The 22,609-nt window shown below is 43.7% G+C and overlaps 1 protein-coding gene across 1 annotated transcript in view; it reads left to right on the top strand.

The window, feature by feature from the left end:
* ghrhrl (growth hormone releasing hormone receptor, like) overlaps positions 1 to 22,231 on the top strand; it is a 32,686-nt gene extending 10,455 nt beyond the window's left edge. Inside the window, exons 2-13 of the mRNA XM_018740812.2 lie at positions 1,736 to 1,841; positions 1,996 to 2,103; positions 7,840 to 7,931; positions 8,378 to 8,475; positions 10,559 to 10,691; positions 12,947 to 13,100; positions 14,658 to 14,718; positions 15,564 to 15,633; positions 16,063 to 16,154; positions 19,366 to 19,495; positions 21,655 to 21,696; positions 22,007 to 22,231. Of these exons, the coding sequence (XP_018596328.2) occupies positions 1,736 to 1,841; positions 1,996 to 2,103; positions 7,840 to 7,931; positions 8,378 to 8,475; positions 10,559 to 10,691; positions 12,947 to 13,100; positions 14,658 to 14,718; positions 15,564 to 15,633; positions 16,063 to 16,154; positions 19,366 to 19,495; positions 21,655 to 21,696; positions 22,007 to 22,108 (1,188 nt within the window). The 3' untranslated portion in view covers positions 22,109 to 22,231. The remainder of the gene's footprint in view (positions 1 to 1,735; positions 1,842 to 1,995; positions 2,104 to 7,839; positions 7,932 to 8,377; positions 8,476 to 10,558; positions 10,692 to 12,946; positions 13,101 to 14,657; positions 14,719 to 15,563; positions 15,634 to 16,062; positions 16,155 to 19,365; positions 19,496 to 21,654; positions 21,697 to 22,006) is intronic.
* Positions 22,232 to 22,609: the final 378 nt, after the last annotated feature.

Raw genomic sequence — 22,609 nt, forward strand, 5'->3', positions numbered from 1 at the left:
GTTTTGTTACTAAACCTCACAGCAGTGCCCTCGCTTTACCGCGTTTCCAGTGCACACCCAGATCACGTATTGTTTCCAAGGTTCCCCGGTGCACTCAGATACGGCCACGTCCAATTTTATTCCGCACATTAACATCGAGGCACGAAATGCTCCCCTGTCAATTGCAGTCGGCCGTAATGGGCTTCAAATGACGGCTCGTCTGATTGATGGGAGCCGATCGCGGCGGATGTGTGAGCTCTCCGGCGGCACTCGGGAGTCGCTCCGGCCCAGCAGAAGCTCAGGGCAGGAGATTGTTCTAGACTGGGGTCAGAGCGACATTTGGAAACCCTCCCCCATGGCACTTGTGTAATGTGTAAATAAATGAGAAGCGTCACTGGCAACAGAGAGCATCCAGACTGATCGGTGTCCAAATGTAGCTACGAAGACATGTAAATAGCTTTTGTTCAGTTAGACTGTTTAAATGAGAACATTTTATGATTTTACAAATCCAGGGCGAAACACTGATCTTCAAGGACTGGAACCCTGATCCCTTTTCCCTAAAGAAGGTTTCCTTCACCACTGCATCACCTAGTGGTTGCACAGATCTGTCCACCTCTCGTAACTAAATCAAGGGCTGTGGTTGATTTTTACTCTTGAACAAGTCACCGTGGAAACGACAACGGGACCCTTGGCCATAATGAGCAACCTAGTGTGGTTTTGTTATTGACAAAAATTGTGGTAAAAATGAACTGACTGAACCTGAGTCGACTCACACTAGGTATATAATTGGTTAATTATTAATGGAGCAGCATCTTCATACAGGTCTGTTTCCGGGAGCAGCTGATACTGTAGTGATTAAAGTTCCTGCTTTTGGACCCAAAGATCGCAGGTTCAAATCCCACCTCCAGCTGTCGTACCCTCGAGCAAGGTACGTACTCTAAATTGCTCCAGTAAAAAACAAATAGATTACCCAACTGTATAAAGAGTAAGTTTTTGTAACCTTAACACTGTAAGTCGCTTTAGAGAAAAGCATCACCTAAATGAATAAATGTGATGTTTCTGTTCTCTGTCTACGGATGGGATCCTAAGACCTTTTGGTGATGCTCAGCCCTTGGGCAAGAAGTTCATCACACGCATGTAGTTTTGTTATCCCGTGATGCACCTCTCTGTTTCTGAAAACTTATAACGCCTGTCTGCTGGGAATTTTAGTAAATAGTTATTGGAATAAAATATTGTAAATCATTTGAAGTGACCTTCATCAGGCAGATACAAATCGCTTCTCTCTGGAGTTAAAAACAGTGTCTTTCATCACAATCCAGTACATTTTTTAGTGATAAAAACAAGTTAAAATAAGAATGCGCAGATAAAGCGAAAGGTATATTGCAGAACAGTGGCCCTGTAATGAGAAAATGGATTTTAAAAAGCACCGATGCAGATAAAGGTTAAGCTCCTTCATTGGGCAATGATTTCTTTCTCGCTGCCCAGAATAAGAAACGTCTTTCTTTGGAAGGAAAACATTACCAAAACTACAGTGGAAGAAATAAATTAATAAATTTGATCAATAAATAAAGTTAATAATAAATTAAATTAAATAAGCTTAAAAGCTGTTGTAAAGAGCATCCCGCAGCTTTTAAATATTCCATCAAGGCTTTCTCAGCTCTGCCAAAATTCGAGTTCACTCCTCCAGAGATGTTCAGCATGAGACATTCCATTTTTTTTATGCTAATTTGTTCTCTTTTCCCTCTGTGCTCCCCAGGTGTTGTCGACTCTTCATCCGGAATGTGAATATATCTTCCAGCTGGAGAAGGATGGCGAGCGGTGCCTTCAGGAGATTGCCGACTACAAGTACAACTCCTCCGCAGGTATGGGAGGAAGGAGCTCATGAACACTACGGTCCGTGAGGATCAGACATCGTCGTTCAATAAGCCTTCATAAATATTGGCTTGTGTCATAAATATCGACACGTGTTTGAATTCCCGTTGACCTTCCGATCCCCTGCCATCCTCTTCCCTGAAGGCTGCCTACCCTTGTGGGACTCTGTGGTCTGCTGGCCAACAGCCGCGGTTGGCGAAACGGTCACTGTGGCCTGTCCAGCGATCTTCTCTCTCTTCCGGAACAACACAGGTGCCAAACGCCCCCAAATGCACCACCGGTTGCTTTTCCTGGGCTGACAGGTAGAACAGCGGTTGCCACAGTAATTAGCATGGCTGTGAAAACGGCAATTAGTGTATCTTTTAGTGCAGTTGTTAAGTAGCTCGGCTCATGGCCACAGCATATCCAGGTTAGTAGATTTACATTATATTTATTTGTTAGACACTTTTCTCCAAAGTGCTGTACAATTCGGAGTAAACAGAGGTGGATTAGAAATGAAAAGCTGAGATGCACTAATAAAGCAGCTCTCATAGGAGTTTGCAAATACACACATGATCAGAGCAAATGGTGTTGGACTCATTTGTGGAACTGTCAGGAGATCAGGAGAGAAGTTGCTCTCAAAGAGATGCGTTTGAGGCCCTTTTAGAATGCAGGAGGGATTCAGCAGCTCTGAGAGACACAGGGAGCTCATTCCACCACATCAGGATGAAAAGTGAGAGTTATTGGCCTTTCAATATTGGACTCCTGATGAGATGGAGCTCAGTGGTCAGTAGTCCAGGTGAGATACCACCATGCTCTGGACCACTAGGTGAGGTGCTCTCATATTTAACACAAGGAATGTATGAAGTAGAAGGCTAATGCAGCGGTTCCCTTACCTCTCTTAGGAGACTTAAACCGTTGCTTTAATTTCATATCTTGCACCACCTGCACACATGACTCAGCTAATCAAGTTATCATCATCCCTTAATTAGTTCATCCCATAATGTTCATAAAAGGAATGAACACATTGAAGGAATTTGGCTGGGGACCCCAAAAGAGAAATTTAGGACAAAAATTATTTTAGTGACAATATTTACATCACACACATTTTCTGAACTGCTTGTCCCATTTGGGGTTGTGGGGAGCCAGAGCCTAGCCTGGCAACACAAGGCGTAAGGCTGGAGGGGGAGGGGACACACCCAGGGCGGGACGCCAGTCCATCCCAAGGCACCCCAAGTGGGACTCGAACCCCAGACCCACCGGAGAACAGGACCCGTTCCAACCCACTGTGCCACCACACCTCCTTAATATTTACATCAAACCTGCATAAATAATGCATTATGTAGATTATTCTGTTAGGAATATATTCAAGGTAATACATTTACTCTCACATGTCTAACACCATGGAATATGTGTGACTTAATACATCTTCATGTTTGGCATTCATTTTATTTTGGGGGAAAAAAATGTGCCATGAGTGTTTAGTTAATTACAGCCTCATGTCTCTTAATTTTTATGTCATAGCTTTTGTAACTAGGAGCAGAAATACTTGATTGTTTCAGTGAAATCCAGGATTATTGAAACAGGCAGAAACATGAGCGTGAAACGCAGATTCCCGACTCAGGGGCTGCCAGGGCATCCGGCCAGGGAAGTGGTCTGAGCCGTATCTTTGCGTTGCAGGATGAGTTGGGAATGTGGATTTCATGGAAATCCAATGTAATTCTTCATCAACTTACTCTGGTGGGTCCAACAACAGGACAAGATAAAATCTTTAGGAAATTATATCATGCTAGGGGCTCCGCTGGGTCACACTTTCAGTTCCTTGTGCAGCTGTTTGTTCTGCACCCGTTTTCACCCCCCGCCCCCCCCCCCATCTCCATCGTTTTGCATATTGCCCGAGAAATATAAATTCCTTTTAGTTCAGGAAAAGCAGAAGACATTCTTTGGAAAGATACTTTTTATTTGCCTTTTAAAATAAATACATTTCATTAGCGGAATTAAAAAGTGACTGCATAATTGCCTTGAATGATTGCATGGCAAGGGATCCATTAAAATTTATTTTGTTCTGTCTATTTTGTTGTAAGTGTAGTTCAAATAAAGTTGCATAACAATTTTAATGCCTTTGTAAAGTGATAAGTTTCATAGGTGACGTACACAATTATGTGAACAGAGAAACAAATTCAAGGAGCTGGAAAAAAGCCGATATACACAGCAGCACAATGGGAGAATTTTACATCATATAAAATGTTTACACAGTATATTACAAAAAAAAGAGTACTCTTTTCCATATATGTACATGTAGTCACCTTTCCTAGAGCATAATACCAGAACACACACACACTTTCTGAACCGCTTGTCCCATACGGGGTTGCGGGGAACCAGAGCCTACCTGGCAACACAGGGCATAAGGCCGGAGGGGGGAGGGGACACACCCAGGACGGGATGCCAGTCCATCACAAGGCACCCCAAGGAGGACTCAAACCCCAGACCCACAGGAGAGTAGGACCCGGTCCAACCCACTGCGCCACTACACCCCCCAACCAGAAAACATTTGGGACATATTTAGTTTATTATCATTATTATTGCATCATACCCCCTCATTACTGTTATGCTGCTTTTTTTGCAGACTTCATTGCCTCCCCAGAAGACCAATAAAACACTGATTCCATTTCCAGTCCTTGGGGGGAAGCAAAGCTTATTCCACACATATTTCTGGCTTACAGAAATGATAATTCTATCTTTGTCTGCACAGCTAATAGCCCAAAGAAATTACTCAAAATAAAGTACTATGATATTGGAGAACATTATGCACTCATTTGAATCTCTGGAAACATCCATGTATTTGTATCAGTGGCTCCAGACTGTTCAGCTGCAAATTATAATGGCTTCAGCTTGTACACGTGGCCACTGATGAGTTCCTGCTGCCGAAGACGCACCTCTGCAGTGCCTCTACCGTCAGTCTGATGTCCTCATATGGTGAAATCACTTGGGCTCAGACACTTCCACCATGGCCCAAGATGCTCGACCACTCAAAGCGCTATGCTGAAAGAAAGGTCACAGCTGAGATCTTCTTTGTGACCCAGAAACCACTAATGCATCTGTTGAAGGAAGAAGTGACCAAAACTGGACAGGCACCCCTGAGATATTTGAACGTCGTTGGTTCACTTCCTCAAAAGAGAGCGGAGCTGTTACTGCGGTATGAACTGGAGGAGTGCACGTCAGTTCCACATTCTGCATCACAGTGGTTCTTGTGGATCGGCAACTCGGCATTGAAATTATTCTGGGAAGAACACATTTACATTTAGACACTTTTCTCCAAAGCTAAGTTCAGCTCAGAGTAAACAAAAGGGCATCGAGAACAGACAGAGGGCTTTGATACAGACACAGGATCACTGAAACTCAGCTTGTTTGTTTCTTTATAGCGCTGTTGTCATCGTGCAAATATTCCAGTAGCTACCTGTTGGAGTGACATACAAATAGGGAAATAGGGAGATAAAATGCGGCAGATGGTGAAAGACTAACTTCTGAAGGTTTCTGGAGCTTGGGAAAAGATACCGAGCTCTTGGCAGAGGGAAGGAGTAGCAGGGCGGTAGAGGATTCCAGCCTTGGAAAGGTTGCGTTGCTGGAGTTGAGTGGTCATCCAAGTAAATATATGAGAGAGACAAGCTGCAACGCGTGACGATATATCTGTGTCGGTCGGGAGAAAAGAAAACCATCTGCAAATAATGATTTGCATCGTAAACAATGAGACAAAGCAGATTCCTTCTGCGACACGATGTCCTCCTGTGTCCTTTCTTTCCGTTTCAGGGCTTAATTACAATGACATCCATACACCTGATGTTCATTCTCCCTTCTGTTTCATCGCACCCCTACAGAAGAATCTGTGATTCTTGTTAAACAGGCTCTCCTGCCTCTCTGCTTCACTCTTGGCTCCCAGACAGCAGGAAGGATTTCATCAGCGAAGCTATATTAGCATAAGTGGCACCCAGCTGTCTAATTAACACGTCTACAGCTAAGTTCCTACAATCACCCCCCCCTACAATTCGTCAGTGTTGGCAGATTGTGTGTCTCAGCAGGTCGAGCAGAACTATACATAAATCATGACCTTTTCTCTTGAAAACATGTTGTGTTTAAGTGCAGCTGAAAAAACTTGTTTTGGTGGGAAAAGCAAGCGGATGGACAACTGTCTCTACATCTCACCTGACTCTTTGAATGGCACTTACCTGTGCAACAGCCTAACAGGGAGCCTTGAACTGCTGGTGATGGAATGATCCAACCAGCAGAAACAGGTGATGGAGAATCTCAAGGTTTATTCTGGTAAAGGCAGAAGAAAGTGCTTTACATAAACCTTCGTACCAGTAGAGGCAGGGCCGGATTATTGTCTGCAATGTTGTCTGCAATGTTTCGCTGTTTCCAGGACAGATCCTCCTCAACTAGCGATGGGGTTACGTTCCGATAAACCCTTTGTAAGTTGAAAAATCATAAATGGAAAAAGAATAGAGTACCGCACCTACCGAACATCAGAGCCTAGCCTACCTTAAACGTGCTCAGAACACTTACCATGACCTACAGCTGGGCAAATTTTTTTTGGGGTACATATAACTATTTACGTTACATTGCAGGAGTGGCTCTGTAAAAGATTGATCCAAGCAAGATCATGAACAGTTATACGTCATATAAACTTAGTAGATCATGGTCAAAGTGAGTCCAGAACAGATGAGTTTTAAGACCCTTTTTCAAATGTGGACAGAGATTCAGCAGTTCTGAGTGAGAGTGGGAGGTCGTTCCACCACAACGGAACCATAACCGAGAACATCCATGCTTTACCTTTCATGCATCAGACTATCAAGGGGGCAGATGTGGAAGAGGGTAGCAGTCTGATTGGCGTGTAGCAAATGATCAAGTCTTGTAGATATCTGGGATCAGTTCCATTGATGCTTTTATAGACAATAACCAGGGTCTTCAATTTGATCCGGGCAGCTATAGGAAGCCAGCACAGAGAAATGAGTAGAGGAGATACATGGGAACACTTCGGCAAGTCAAACACAACTCGTGCAGCAGCAGTGTTCTGTATCAGCTGCAGAGGTTTGATGGCAGTAGCAGGAAGGCCACACAGGAGAGAGTTGCAGTAATAAAAAATATTGTACTTATTGTCAGTGTTTTTATTGCCTTGTTTGCATTTGTCATTTTTAGTCTGTGAGAGACGTTCAAGCAAGAATCACTCTATGTGATGTATACCCTTACTACTGAACTTGAGTTCACTTGTCTTGGCCTCCTCACCAGCACAGGATGGACAGGACTGTATATTTGAAAGCATTTACAAGCAGAGGCTGGAATGGAGAATTCCACTGAAACTTCACACCAGTAGAGGCAGTAGATGGAGAGTCTCAAGGTTTGTTCAGATAAGGGCAGAACATAGAGTTTTGTTTGGACCTTCAAGAAGCAAAATCTGGAAATCAAGAATCTCCAGGATTACTCATATAGAGGCGTAAGGTGGAACTTTGTGCAGACAATGGGAACCTTCAGCTCAGTGCCGGCATGGTTGGGTGGCTGAGATGAAGGAAGGACGGGATGCCTTACACTGACCTTCAAACTATGGGGATGGAGAGTCACTAATGTGGAACTGTTGAGTAGCAGTGACAGATATTACCATACACCAATTCACCTGGGTGAAAGTCACCTTGAGAAATTAGTTTTTTTATTTTTTTGAAGGAGAATAATGTTGGAAAGGTTTCTCACAGGAGGAACGTTACAGCAGAAGTTGAATTTACACGTTGTGAATGTTCTGATAGGAAGGGAATCATCCATGATGGGATTTTAATGAAAAGGGATCACTGCATTTACACACTTTGACAATTTGACACTGGCTTTAGATAAAACTTGTAATATTTTGCGAGCTATATTTGCAGGAAGTGTTATTTAACTTTGATGAATGATCTGTGCTACAGATCACCGTCGAATCTCATCCCACGGCAGTGTTAGTCTCTGTTGACGTGACCCTGTCTTTAGGCACCGTGAGCCGCAACTGCACCAGCGATGGGTGGAGCGAACCAACCCCGCCTTACCACATCGCCTGCAGTGTGGAGGACGACATACCAGAGGTGAGAGGACTTGTGGGAAATCTCCGCCCTTCCACCAGCACCTTTCACAATGTTCCTGATAGGCGCCGCTGATAGAAAGCACCAAGAAATCACATTGCGATAACAGATGTAGTCGTGAATGTGATAGTCTCTTCCATCTCTGTAACCAGAGGCACTTTGAACATGCCGAAATGCTGGCTTGGCTCAAATGGAAGCTTAATCTTAATTTGATTTCCTAATGAGAAGGTCAGGACTCTGACTGTGACGGGGGAACGAAAAAGACACCTCCAAATGGCTAACAAGGGCTGACTTTAATCAGAGTGATGACATTTTGGAAAAAAAATCCTGTAAATTTGCCTCTGGAAATGTAATTTGTTGGTATTTCTCTGGAAAGTGCAATTTAAGTGTTATTTTACTTATTTCTTCTTTTTCTTCTTCCTCATTATTATTATTAAAATTGACTGTAGGAGTGGTATTTTTCCACTGTGAGAACAGTTTATACCATCGGCTATGCCAGCTCCCTGGTCTCTCTCAGCATCGCTGTGGGCATCCTGCTGCATTTCAGGTGAGGGGGGCGGGGCCACGGAGAAAGGTGTGTCCCTCACCCCTTTCGACATACATCTCACATGTAATAGAGATGTTGCTTTGACTGCAGCTACACTGACGGTGCAGTAACAGTCCTCCCGCCGCTTAAAACCTGCATGTGACTTTTTTACTGTAACAGAGAAGTTCTTAGGAGGCCTTAGAAATAAGTAAAACAAATACACAGCAGCAGGTGGCGCAGTTACAGGTGTCACCAGTTTTCAACCTTCTCTATGTCACTAACCACTGTGAGACTTTGATGTAAGATGAACCCCTAGTATTCCATATACAAATTGTACAATGTCCATAAATAAATTCAGAGAAAATGTTTCACTTCATTTATTACTGAAGCTTTACTCATCTTCAAACAGAAAGATACCAAAGATAGTAACAGTATTGTAATATTGCCGTATTAGATTAAACTTTTACTCATTTATTTTCAGAGCAAGCGTGCAGTTTAAAGAAATCCACAAGCTTATCCTCACGCCCCAGGTTAAGAACCTCGGCAACAGATTAGATAGATAGATAGATAGATAGATAGATAGACAGATAGAGAGCCTTGTCTGTGCAATTTCACAGACTATTAATATGTCTGATGTTGCAATGAGTTTCAAAATAAATTCAGCAGGAGACTAATAAGTCTTGTAAGCGCAACTAGCTGTTCAATTTAGGTATTTAATTTAGTTTTGCTAACTGGAGACAGGTATGACAACCAGTCAAGAGTTCTCCACAGGTCTCTTGTGGCGAAGTAATGCGCAGTAAATTACATTTGCAATGTCTGCGGTGCTGTATTTTATTCTGTGTGTCATGTTTTTATGGAGAAAGAGTGGTCCATGGAGGAGGAGACTGAGATCTATGAGACAAGTTCTGCTCCTGTAGTTCAGTTTACTCACCCAGACACCTCCCCTCCCAGGCAGGGGCGATGATGCGCTCAGGTGGTGCCTGGTGCTGAACGTGAACAGGCTTGGGAGGACTACGGCTGCCTAGCAGACGGGTCACCTTTGTGGATGCCATGTCCCTCTTGATTCCTGTCATCTAAGAAGCCAGCAGCCAAAAGAAAAGCACCAACATCAAAATCAAAAGTAAAGCTGGGCTTCGGTGCGGATGCTGCAGCACACGGACCCCCGGGAGTGCTGCCGAGTGTCTTCAGCTGGCCGACCCATAATGACATCAAATGAGTGAAGTAATGAAATGGGACTGCTTCCCCCAATGGGTGCATCAATTGGTATAGATTACTGTATTGTTAGGAAAAGGGCAGACAGCACTGTGGAGCCCAAAACATAATTATTATATTGATGTAGCCTCCATTACGGCTCTATGCTTAGTTTTCACACCTTTGCCCGAAGTGGATGTTTATGTCTGGTACTGGAAGTCCAGTCTGATGGGATTTAATCCACTCGTGTGCCGGGCATCCTGTTTCTGATGTTCTGGCATGACTATTATTATTATTACCTGGGTGCTCCCATGTACTGGACACATGTCCAGATCTCTAACCAAATCACCGCCTGCTGCCCAAGGGCAACAAAAAAATTGGCACAGAAGAGAGTCCTCAGAAGCCCTTCATCCTTCTCCGTTTCTGCTGCTCCGTGTGTGTACCATCTCTGTGGTGTCGAAGCAGCAGACGTGACTAATTTAGTGTTCGTGATCCTTGTGCATCCAAGCACGGCTGCAGAGAGCAGGTCAGACTGGTAACTGAGGAGCTCAAGTAGAAGATCTCAACCCGCACCTGCCCCCGGCTATGAAGGCCGCACCACTTCGCTCCTTCAGGAGTCCTCTTTTAGCTCCTGCTTCTTTTCGCCATCATTCTAATTTTCCATCATTGTTTCCTCTGCTTTTAACACCTTGCAGATCAATGAGCTGATTCAGAAGAAAACTCCAGTCAATATGCACGGTTACTGCTACTTAACGGAAGTGTGGTACAAGATGGACTAGAATTAGATGCCAAGAAAATATCAGTTTTTGAAAAATTTTTTATTAAATTATTCTCAGAGTACCGGTGTGTTTGATGCTACCGTTGTGCTTTGATTCGTATTAGAAATACGAACATTATGTTCATGTGTTCATAGGAGGCTTCGCTGCGCTCGCAATTACATCCACATCCAACTGTTCCTCACCTTCATCCTGAGAGCCGCTGCAGTGTTTGTGAAGGACCGTGCCCTGTTCAACAGCACAGACACGGAACACTGCTCCCTGTCCACTGTAAGTCCACACGCAGCATTACACAACCCATATGGCATCGCACAGAATTAGTAAAGACATCACTGCTGAAGGCTGCGTTTAGCACAAAGTACAACTCATCAGTATACAGTATATAATACAGAACACCACTGATAAATTGTACTCTGGAGTGTGTATGTAGTCACTGCAGATTTCTGTGTGTATATCTAACAAAATATCATTTGAGAGTAAATAGCAATCGTTGCTCATGGTTTTACATTTACATACATACATACATACATACATAGTAACTGTGGAGGAAGACTGAGCTACTACAGTAAAAATTGCAGCGCTTTATAAATGGACGTATAGTTGTACGCACCTTACAAAGGATGAATATGTTATTATTTGTTGTTTAATATCATGACAGCTGTAACTCACACGTACACACATTGGCTAAAGCCACTCATCCCGGGCGGGGTCGCGGTGAGCCGAAGCCTAACTTGGCAACACAGGATACAAGGCTGGAGGGGGAGGGGACACACCCAGGACGGGGCACCAGTCCGTCACAAGGCACCCCAACTGAGACTCGAACCTCAGCCCCACCAGAGAGCAGGACCCCAGCAAACCCGCTGCGCCACTGCGCCACTCACAGTTGTTACTTTGTGGTATATTTCTCATGTTAGATTTCTTGAAAATAAAAGCACGTGAGAAAAATGAGCGTAACTACCCATGTATGCAACTTTCTATAAGTCAGTGCATTGTGACTCAAACACTGCACATGTGAACAATGTTCTGGAGGATCATCAATAAAATATTACTATTTGCAGAAAATTTTTCATCTAAGTACATTGAGAGAAGAAACTGGCACTAAATTGATCCCATTAACAATGTTGACATACCATTATGATAAACAGAGAGAAGAGCGTGCATTAACTGTGATGTTTACAGTGACGGAAGTGCGGAAACTCAGATGCACTCCGAGTGGAGAGAATGTTTTCTTCATTTCATAACATTCTGTGTAACTGGTGGGAAATATTCATTACTAAGGCAAACCTTTTACTATTTTATATTAGTGATCCTTCTACCCACGTAATGAATTTCTCCTCATTCAGGTATTTACTTTCACAAATGATAAACACTGCTTAAATACTGCTTCCTTTGCCAGAGATAAAAAGCATAATTTTGGCAAAACATTTGGTAGATATGGCTTCTTGACATGAATTTTAAAAAGTTTGTGTGCGTGTGTGTGTGTGTGTGTGTGTGTGTGTGTGTGTGTGTGTGTGTGTGTGTGTCACATTTGTATGAAAGATAAGTGCTCACTCAATATGAATGCATATTTTAAATTAATGACTCCACTCCATCAGTGATTCCCACGATGCTTACAAATACCAGTCTCCAAAAAGATGAAGGAAACACCCTTCAGGAAGACTGTGCTTACAGTACCGGTGTTTCACAGCATTCTGCATTTTAATTTTTGATTAAACCATAAATAACTTAATTATTTGATTAAAGCCTAATTGTGTGCTTATTTCAGGAGGAACTACTGATTGTGTGATGTCGTGTATCATCAGACATTATAAGAATGTCTGTCAAATGAAACTGCTTTAAAAGTAAGAGCTAACTAATGCACCCTTTCATTAATTGCTCAACTGCTTAGAGTGATGCATTGTTCTGAACTGGGTTTTAAAGTGATTTAAGATACGGTGAAGCTTCCAAAGAAACCAGATGTAAGGGAACAAATGTGGTTGTTTTCCCTGGAAGACCACACTGTCCAGATGTTCCTTCAGCTTTGTTCCTCTAGAGACATATTGTCAGTACAGCTACTTCACCCTGGAAATGCAGTATCTCTGTATCTGCAGAACCTCTCTACCCTTGGTCCCTTAGGGTCATAGATCATGTACACCTACTCTACCCAGGTCCTATTAGGTCACAATATCTGTAGACCTACTCCACACTGGTCCCTTTGGGTCACAGTGTATGTAGAACTATTCTACCCTGGATCTGTAGGGTCACAGTGTGTCTGGACCTACTCTACCTTGGTCCCACAGGATCACAGTGTCTGTAGACCAACTCTACACTGGTTCCGTAGGGCCACAGTGTATGCAGAACTACTCCACTGTAGCTCTGTAGGGTCAGAGTGTGCATAGACCTACTCTACCCTGGTCCCGTAAGGTCATGTTGCATCTAGAACTACTCTGCTCTGGTCTCACAGAGTCACAGTGTGTGAAGAAGTAAAACACCCCCAAAGGACCATGGTGTCTGCAGGGCTCATTACCCTGTCACTCTACTCCTAGGTGACCTGTAAGGCCTCAGTGGTGCTCTGCCACTACTGCGTCATGGCCAACTTTTTCTGGCTCTTGGTGGAGGCGCTGTACCTCAACTCCTTGCTGATGTGGGCACGACATGGGGGAAACCGGCTCCTATGGTGGTTTGCGCTCCTTGGCTGGGGTAAGCAAAGCAAAGAACATTATTATTTGTTGATTTTTTTACAGTCTAGTCACCAGTTTTGTTCATAACATTGTCCGCTGGCAGACCAGGACATTTATGTCCACAGTTGCAGGTAAATATCTTGCTCAAAATAACAGCTTTCCCTGGAACTGGACTCACAAAAAATTGGCCAAAAACAGGAGATCACCAGCTGCCTGACTTGCGGCATCTGGTTGGGGGGACATGGGACTCTGAGTCACCTCACCTGCAGTCACCCGAGAAGGTCGCGGCCCCCACTTTTGCACCGAGATGTGCTGAAATCCTGGTGTACCTGCTGTGGATGCAGTCCCCGATTGCTCTTGGGTGCAGAGTTTTGCTGGGCTCTCGGCTCGATTTGTTGATTCCTTCGCCAAGTCAGTCTATTGAAACAGGTTCCACAGATTGGTGCAAGACGTGTGCGGTTGTACCTCTCGATCCTTTGGGGATTTGAAAGGTCCTACATTATCGCGCTGTTTCCGAGTGCTCTTCAACTGAACACGCATCTAAATCCTCCCGACTGATAATGTAATTCCAAGTCACGTACAAAATGCTGGAAGATTTAATTATTTTATGGACCCAGGGGGTCACATAAACACATGTGAGCATTCCAAAGTCATTATTTTTTTAATAGCCTGAATAATACAGTCTATGAGTGGATTGAACGTTGCAAAAAATATAATTTGGACACCTTGTCGATGTTCCCAGTGGGCTTATTGGCTTAATTACATGTTTGATAGTTTTACATTTATTTGGCGTCTGCCTTTTCGTCTTTTAATTTTCTTTGTCAGTTTAATTTTTTTTCTAATTTGATGTTGCAGCATACGAAAAAATTCCCTTGTTGTTTAGGCACTATGTTTCACTCCATTGCCATGAACAACCCGTCAGCATCGTTTAGACTCCAGTTTTTGTGACCCCCCCCCCACCGTCCTTTTGATTCCTCTGTGGCCACACTTAGTGTGACTTATGCTTTTTTATCAGCGTCATTATTTCCCTACATAAGCTCATCTCTTTTACACATTACCAGTTTATATAGGTGGATTTTTAGTAGAAATCATTCGGCTATGTTTGTGAAATGTTGCAACCATCCATACCACGGTATTACCATTTTTTACCCAGCTATAGAGTAAAGTTCAGCTGACAAGCCAATGAGCTGGAAAACTGCAAAGAATCAGGTTTCAGCCCCATTCCTTACCGAAGTTCCATTATCAGCTGTCAAGCAGTGATGTACATCAAAAGTAATATGCTTAACTTAGTTTTAAGTCTTTCGGAGAAGTATAAAACTTTTTAAGAGGTGTGTGTTGAGATTAGTGTCCTTCCCTCAGATGGGATTCTTGATCACTGCAGTGTTAAACATGTTAAGCGAAATCGCTTCCTGCCAACCGTCGCCTTACTGCTCCGAGATGTGTCTCATCCCCAGGGGATCTCCCAAGTTATTACCTCCTCCACTTATCCAGTCCATGTCAAAGGTCAATGGAGGTGTCCTTTCGTTGGCAATCCTGCCTGGAAACAGTGTCCTGTTCCTCCTCTTTGTGTCCACAGGTGTTCCTGCCATTTTCATGCTCATGTGGATCATGTCCAGGGTCTACTTTGAGGATACGGAGTAAGCACAGTCACGTTGCATCTTGCGCTTTGAACATCATCTGCACCTGCAGTACACTTGAGATATGCTGGGATATCTCTTCCTTCAACCTTTCCTTTTGGCCTCTGGTGCAATGGGAAAATAGTTATCCCTCACATATTTGACCATCGCCGAGAATCTGCCCTTTGCTTTTGCCAAACCTTGTTCACATAAACCCCTCAGTCCTCACAGCTTTGACACCTACACATTTCATTACATCCTCAGCTCTTTTAATCATCAAACTCAGCCAGAGAACATGGCAAGCAGGACTGTCCTTTTGTCAACAGCCCAAGTGTTAATATTAAATTCTTATGTATTTTTGTGTTGAAGTAATTGAAATGTGACACAGTGTCTACAGGCTGCTGCGTACCATCCATGCAGCAGGTAATAGTGGCTAAAGACAGTTTTGTATGGATGAAAGTGACAACAAGTCAATAATAATAATAATAATAATAATATTAATACCTCTGAAGCTCCCTTCACCAAAAAAAATCAGACACTCTTCATTCTTTCATTTCTCATTGTCCGACATTAAAAAAAATATGATTTCCTGTTGACATTTACGCTGGCACAATTTCTGAAAGAAAAACATGATTGTAAGACGGTCATCGTTTCTGTATCTACTGTCCTCCTGGAACGCACAGGATCAGACATGTATGTTGCGACATTTTCTCTGCTCCATTAAATCAAGCACAAACCAGCCAGTTTGTTTCATTCATATCTAAGTTTATTGACAACATTTCCTGCGACCAAACGCCATGTGGATGCTTGGCACGGTGTTCAATTTTCATGCTTGATGAGCTTCAAAATTTTGTCCTGTGTTTCAGGTGTTGGGACATTAATGAAAACTCACCGTACTGGTGGATCATTAAGGGACCAATAGCAGTGTCCATTTGTGTAAGTACATTTCATGAGCAGAGAATGATGTACGTACACTCAAATGTATACGTGATTCATTATTGCCATAAGTATGTGCTTACAATGTAGTTTGTGTGCATGCAAATAAGAGAAGGTCCACATAACTTCTTGCTGGTGTCCAGTAATGGGCCCTGTAGTTTCTACCTCAAACCAAACTATAATAACCCTCCAGTGAACTTTTTATAACCTTGTCATCAATATATGATACACCGGTAAAAGATTCGTAATCCACCTCAAGTTTATGGGATATCGGTCTCTTACAACCTCTGATCCTAACAAACCAGGACTAAAGATTAAGGGAAATCTGTCTGCAATGAACCTGTTCTAACCCTGTAAACTTAAGGAATCAGACCTGTGAAACGGTGCTAAACACAAGTCTCCAGCCTGGCTTCAATCTAATGTACACAGGTGAACTTCGTCCTCTTTGTAAACATCATCCGAATTCTGGGGCAGAAGCTGAATCCTCGGCTGACGCAGTTCAACAACTCCGCCCAGTACAGGTAAACTTTGACTGCCTGAACTACCTAAAGTATCTCCCTCCGTACAGATACTCATTATGTCTCTAGAAATACTTAAAACCCTCAACATATGGGTTAATACTAACTACCAGAGTGTGTACAAACTCCTCGTAAAACCGGTACAGACTGGGAACGTAGGTAAATAGAGGCTTCCCTCCCATAATGAGTGTAATTTGCTGCTGATGATCTGGTCGTAAGGAGAACTGTCGTGAAAACATCCCTTCATTACCATCCCTTTCAGTCGGAAGAGTGGGAAATCTTTCCGGAGCCACAGAAAGTTTGCACATTTTTTTCATTAAACATGCAAAACTCCTGGCACCCAGAAAATTCCATTCAAAACCATATCCAGATATCAGAACTGCTTTGGGCAACTTTAAATCGAGGCTCAAAACTCACATGTTGCGCATTTGTGTGGCCCTTTTTACACCTTTTACTTTCATCATTTATCTTAATGTTATTTCCTCTTTTTATTTTGTTGTACAGCACAGTCTGTGTGGAGTTTGTACACTAAGAGCAATTTAAACCACCAGTTCACCTGAAACACATCTTTGGACTGTGGGGAGAAACCAGAGCACCTGCGGGGAACCCACGTAAACACGAGAAGAACATACAAACTCGACACGAACTGAGCGGGAATCGAACCCACGTCCAGTCAAATCGTCCAGATGCTGTGAGGCAGTAATGCTACTCCCTGCCTCACCCGGACCTGAAACATCGATTTTCGTAAATCATTTCTCGCGAGAGCCGACACCTCATCATGTAGACTTCAGGGTACAAATCATAACTCAGAATTTACTTCAAAGGAGCCATTGTCATATGTGGGAAAGACATACTTCTGATGTCTATCCATAAAAGCAGCCCTGTAATTCCTGACATTACAGGTAAATTTACTCTGCCTGTCAGGTAAATACTGACTAACGCCTGGCAGTTACCACTTTTGGTGTGAAATATACAGGCTAACGGTGTACAGGTGAGTCCTCCAGCTGAGGTTCTGTAAGGTCACACTGCTCCACCTCACGATGAAAGTCGGTGTAAAACAGTATAAGTGTACTATGTTACTCTTCATTGAAGCAAATCCCCAGTAATACCACGTTTCCACTCTGTGAGTATATAGAGATGGTACTTTTACACATTGTGGTAAGATCTTACCAATAAGGGCTTCTGATCTGAGAACATCTTGAGTAATGTTGCTGTTAGGTGCCATCAAGTCGTTACCGAATCATGACGACTCTATGGATAGTTGTCCTGAAAAGCGTCCTCTCGTCCGCCAACTGGCTAAGACTTCGGGATCTTGAGTCCAAACCACCCGTAAATGATCCTTTCCATTCCTGACCACAAAGTCACTCCTCTCTGACACGGCGAGCTCTGCATCAGCAGCATCTTCATCTCGAGATGATCCACGAGGCTTGAGGGAGGGCTCTAGAGCCGTTACCCCTAGAGGAGAAAAATTCACCTGCTGTCTCTATCCACCGACTAAATTGGATTCATGTCACTTAATCAAACTTCTCAGGCTCGGCTCCCGAGAAACAATCACCTTTAATCCTGGCATTTTTGATCAAAATACAGCTTCTCCAAATCGTATCGAATGAGTCTCATTTCGGCTTCTCCGTGCTGCAAACGACACGAGATTTCCACTCATGCCTGCGGTAATCGCAAAATATCTTCATTTCTCTCAAACTTTTCTTCTGCTTTTTCTTATTGCTCCAAGGGCCCTTTGGAAGTAGCACCTGAGCAGCGAGAGAGCGAACGGTGAATTAAATACAAGATTGAGCTCATTGAACTCTTTTTTATTTCTTTATCCAACGTCTTTGTCCAAAGTGGCCATGGACAATCATTTACCCATTTGTGCAGCGGGGTATTTTCCACTGCAACCCTTCAGGGTACGTTCTTCGCTCAAGGGTGCTGCAGTCGTGAAGATATTCAAAGCGATACCTCAGCTCAGAAGACAGCAGTCCGAACCAGTACTATAATCTAGAATGGGGGCAGCAGGTGGTGTTGTGCTCTGGGCCATTTTCATCTTGCATATGATGGACTTGGGTTTGAATTCCTTCTCTCGCTGTTGTGTCCAAGAGCAAGGTACTTACCCTGGATTGAATCTGAAACAAATGACCAGGTCGTGTAAATGGGTAAATAATCAAGTATCTTGTTGTATGAACTTGAACTTGAAGAAAAGGGTCAGATCAGCTAATTAATTCTCTAAGTTGAAAAGTATAATTAGATTTATGATATACTTTAAAATACATAAGGAGCACAGATGAAACTGAAAAATGCAAGACTTTCAAATTTCAGACTTTTGTTCAGTATGAACCATGGACCATTTTTTTGACTGCTGGTTCATTGTTACGGTCGAAAGGAAAATGTTTTATTGAAAGAAGAAATGGAGAGAATAACCTCTGTTCGAGTCCAGGAGGGCTTTGTCAATGGCAGGTTTCTTTCAGAGCACCTCTTCAAAATTATTTCTGAGCACATGTCCTCCTCATACCTTCTTTTACCTCCTGTTACCTACATACACCCCAGTGTGTGCTCACTCATCCAGGTGCAGAGAACCCTGGTGGTCTCAGTGACTTCACTGACACCTTCAGCATAAGCTCTACATTGACATTCAATCTGACCTCTCACACGCAGACAGGCATTTTAGGGTCACGCCTTCTCCCTAAGTGAGACCTCACACAGGCTGGAAATACGTAAGCAGAAATATCACAAATCACATGAACCGGAGGGAATTGAGGCACAAGGGAGCTCTTATTTGGTCTGTTTCCGCAGTCCCCCATCCACCGCGGTGAGGGCTGTATCATCTGTGGTTACAGGAAGGAACATAATATTTTTTGACGTGGGCAGCCTGCTCCAGGTCCAGTTTACCGCAAGAGAACAACAGCGCTGATGACCGGGTTTCTCCTGGGAATCAGGCAGAAGAGCCGTGGCTGTGATGCTACTGCAGAGGTTATTTCAGTGCTTTTAGCCCCAGATCACGCTGAACAAGTGGCTGAATTGCTGTGCTGCACACACACATGTGCACAAAAACACCCTGATCCTAACCCTGAACACCCTGAACACCCCATCTGACTGCTCATTTCACTTGTCATCTGGCTCGTTAGAGAAGAATATTTTTTCCAACATTTAAATTCCCCATGTGTTTTTGAAGCACCCTAACTCACCCCTGTCTCTCACTATGGCCCAACCCCCATCCCCCAAGACGTCTGACCAAGTCCACTCTTCTGCTCATCCCTCTCTTTGGGACCCACTATATGGTGTTCAACTTCCTGCCGGACTCCGAACATGTTGGCATGCGGCTGTGCATCGAGCTCTGCCTGGGGTCCTTCCAGGTAAGTGTTGCTCCAGGGAACCACAGGTCTGTATTAGCTGCTGTAAACCACTCAATTTCCCCCCGGGGATCTATCTATCTATCTATCTATCTATCTTTACTTTTTTCTTTACTTTAGCAACAGTGCACAGTTTTAGAAAAGATGTTCACAATAAACACCATGTGCTCAGTGTATCCCTATTTTGTTTATTTTTGAGAGGAACTAGTTGATTAAAACAAAAAATAGGAATTACCCGAGATCAGTGAGAGTGTAAATGTAAGTGATTCACATTGTGCTGAAATCACAGGTTCATAGTTATGTAGGTGTTTTACCGTGTTCTAGCGATATTTGGGGAAAATTCTCTGGGGTTTTGAGAAGGGCTGGGAACACATTATTATTAGTTTTCCCATTTAAAATAACGAGAAAAAGACTTCGTGTCCGAAATTTTGACATCCACATCGGATTAACTTTTCACACCGAGGGATGTCTGTATGTGTTTTTTACTTTGTCATTTGAGTCCCTTATTGCCCTCTATCCCTTCCACTTCCATGAAGAAGGGCTTTGAAGAAGTTATGGCCCAAGCTGAGACAAGCAGCACTCTGGGCAGACCTCAGATTTCCTACACCTACTTTTTCTGGGGCTAAAACCACAAGATCCTTCCTGGGGTGAGAAATGAGAGCCTTTGGGCCATTTCAGCACCTAAGAAAAAGTATGTTTTCAGCAGGGGGTGGAGCAAGAGTTATCAGCTGAGCTTGTGATGCTCAGATTCACCCCAGTACCATGCATCAGCCAAATATATTTCATATTTAGACATTTTTTGGCACATGGCCAAATAGAAGGACGCAACAGAGACAAAGTAAACGAAGATTCGACATGGATCAGATCCCGCTAGTATGTTCTCCCGGGAAGCAAGCTCCAGCTGTCGTCACGGCAACAAAAATCTGTCTTGTGTCGTCAGCGGTTGCGTGTATGAATATAATGCTCCAGTTGATTAGCGGCTTCCATCTACTGATAGCTCTGTTTGCTTGACCTTGTCTGGACACATGGACCTACTCGGTGACCCGCTGCTGCGGGACAGATGGGCTCTTGGCAGCCAGCCAGCTGTCTATGTCTCTGTGCCAGTACAGGTGGGCAGGTTGAGTCATGGCAAGAAACACAAGTTGTCTGTTTCTCCACCTTCATCAGAACGTGTTCCTCGTTCACAACCACTGCTGTTCGGCTTGAGGAGATCAACGTACATTTACATGTGCATTTATTCATTCTTACAGCTAAGAGTAAGTAAAGTGCATTTCAAAACAGTTGAACAGTTACAGATGCAGCCATACGGCTGTCAAACCACAGTCGAATATCATGATTTACTCGAGCAGCTACATGTAGAATAGATAGGAAATAAAAAGGTGATGGTGACAGGTGATGCAATGCAATTTTATGGAGCTGTCAGGAGATCAGGATTGAAGTGGGTTTGAAAGAGATCAATTTGAGACCCTTCTTGAATGCTGGGAAGGATTCAGCAGCTCCGAGGGACTGAGGGGTTTTATTCCACCATATTGTAGTAAATACTGAGAACCTACAGGTTACTGATTTCTGTCCCCTTGAGAGCTGCACCACCAAGCAGTCGGAGGTGGAGGACCTCAGTTATCCTACTGGAGAGTAGAGAATGGTGAGATCTCTTAAAGGTCTCCTGTTGGTTCTGGGCTGCAGCTCCTTGGACCATCTTGTAGACACAGGAAGAATACACACATTTTTCATGAAACTTGCATTTGATCCAAAGTGTATGAGTTTAATTTCCTAAGAGTCACAACTGCGGTACTGATGAGCCGCTGCGTACAATTGGTTTTTCAGTGTAAAAACAACCACGGTATTATTTCTACACATACGAGTGAACATTTTTATTGTGCCTGATGTGTCAGAAAGTTTTACGTCATGATTTTTCATTGTTTGCCAGCTGCCGATTGCAGTGTTGCCGGTTAAGTGAGTTGTTCTCACCTTCAGAAGTGCTGTGATATGTTCTGTTGAATGAGGACTGTTAATAATCGAATAAACCCAGGGACAAAATAAAATGGAAACTGAAAGTTGCAGACCTTCAGGTGCAGGTAGGGATTTACTTCCCACCCTCCATTACCGAAAAGATGGAGTCTAAATATCTTGGTTATTCATTTGTTCATTATTTTTTATTGCAGGGCCTTATTGTAGCCATCCTGTACTGCTTTCTCAACAAAGAGGTCAGTAGCTCTGTGTCACGTCTCTCCTTTTATTTCCTTTACAAAATCATGGTTTTAAACAACTGAAACAATGTTTGTGCAGTCGCCTTTCCCATGAAGATTTTTTCAAGGTTTCGGAGCAAAGTAAAAGTGTGGTATAGCACAGACACAGACCCTTACACACACTAACTCTTACTGTTAGCTTCCAGGTTATAACTGAGTCCTTATGATTTCCATTTTCTTATGAAATGTTATGAAAGAGAAATGGAGGCTCCAGACTCGGGTACTTGAATGAGGTGCAGATAAAACGGGTGCTCTGGTTCCCCCACAGGTTCAAACGGAGATCCACATGAGGTGGTTGCGGTGGCACGAGAACAGCTATGGGGCGGTGCCGGCTGGGGTCAAGTGTAGCCAAATGGACACGCCTTTCTGACACACCCACCAACACACTCCGCCCACAACCAGGAGTGACGACACTTACGCCCCTTTCAGATACACCCACTATCAAGCTCCGCCCTCTGAAAAAGACAATCAAATGGACAGTCCTTGTTCACTTGCCCACACCCAGGGTCAAGGGCCTGGTCATTTTCCTTTTAAAGCTGTCATTCGCTTTTGCCTGCGGATTCTTCCAGGATCACCTCGGATGACCGGCTGCGGAAGGGTGCCGAGGCCACAAAGCCCCCCCGGCTCCCGAGCCACGTAGACACACTGCGCTCACATCATTACTTATCCGGTTAGCAAACAAGCTGTCCATTTGAATAAGTTTGTTGGCTGTTCCAGTGAAACCTTTCCGCTCCTGTGCTTCGCCAAGGGTACGAGAGAAGGGACTCTCCCTGGATGTGGGCCTGCAGCCTGTCAATCTGTGCTGCCTGGCAGCCCTCAAGCATCATGAGTGCTTCTCCCTAAGCATGTCCATCAATGCCATGGACAGGTG

This window comes from Scleropages formosus, chromosome 9, assembly GCF_900964775.1.
Source record: "Scleropages formosus chromosome 9, fSclFor1.1, whole genome shotgun sequence".
Classification (NCBI taxonomy): Eukaryota; Metazoa; Chordata; class Actinopteri; order Osteoglossiformes; family Osteoglossidae; genus Scleropages; species Scleropages formosus.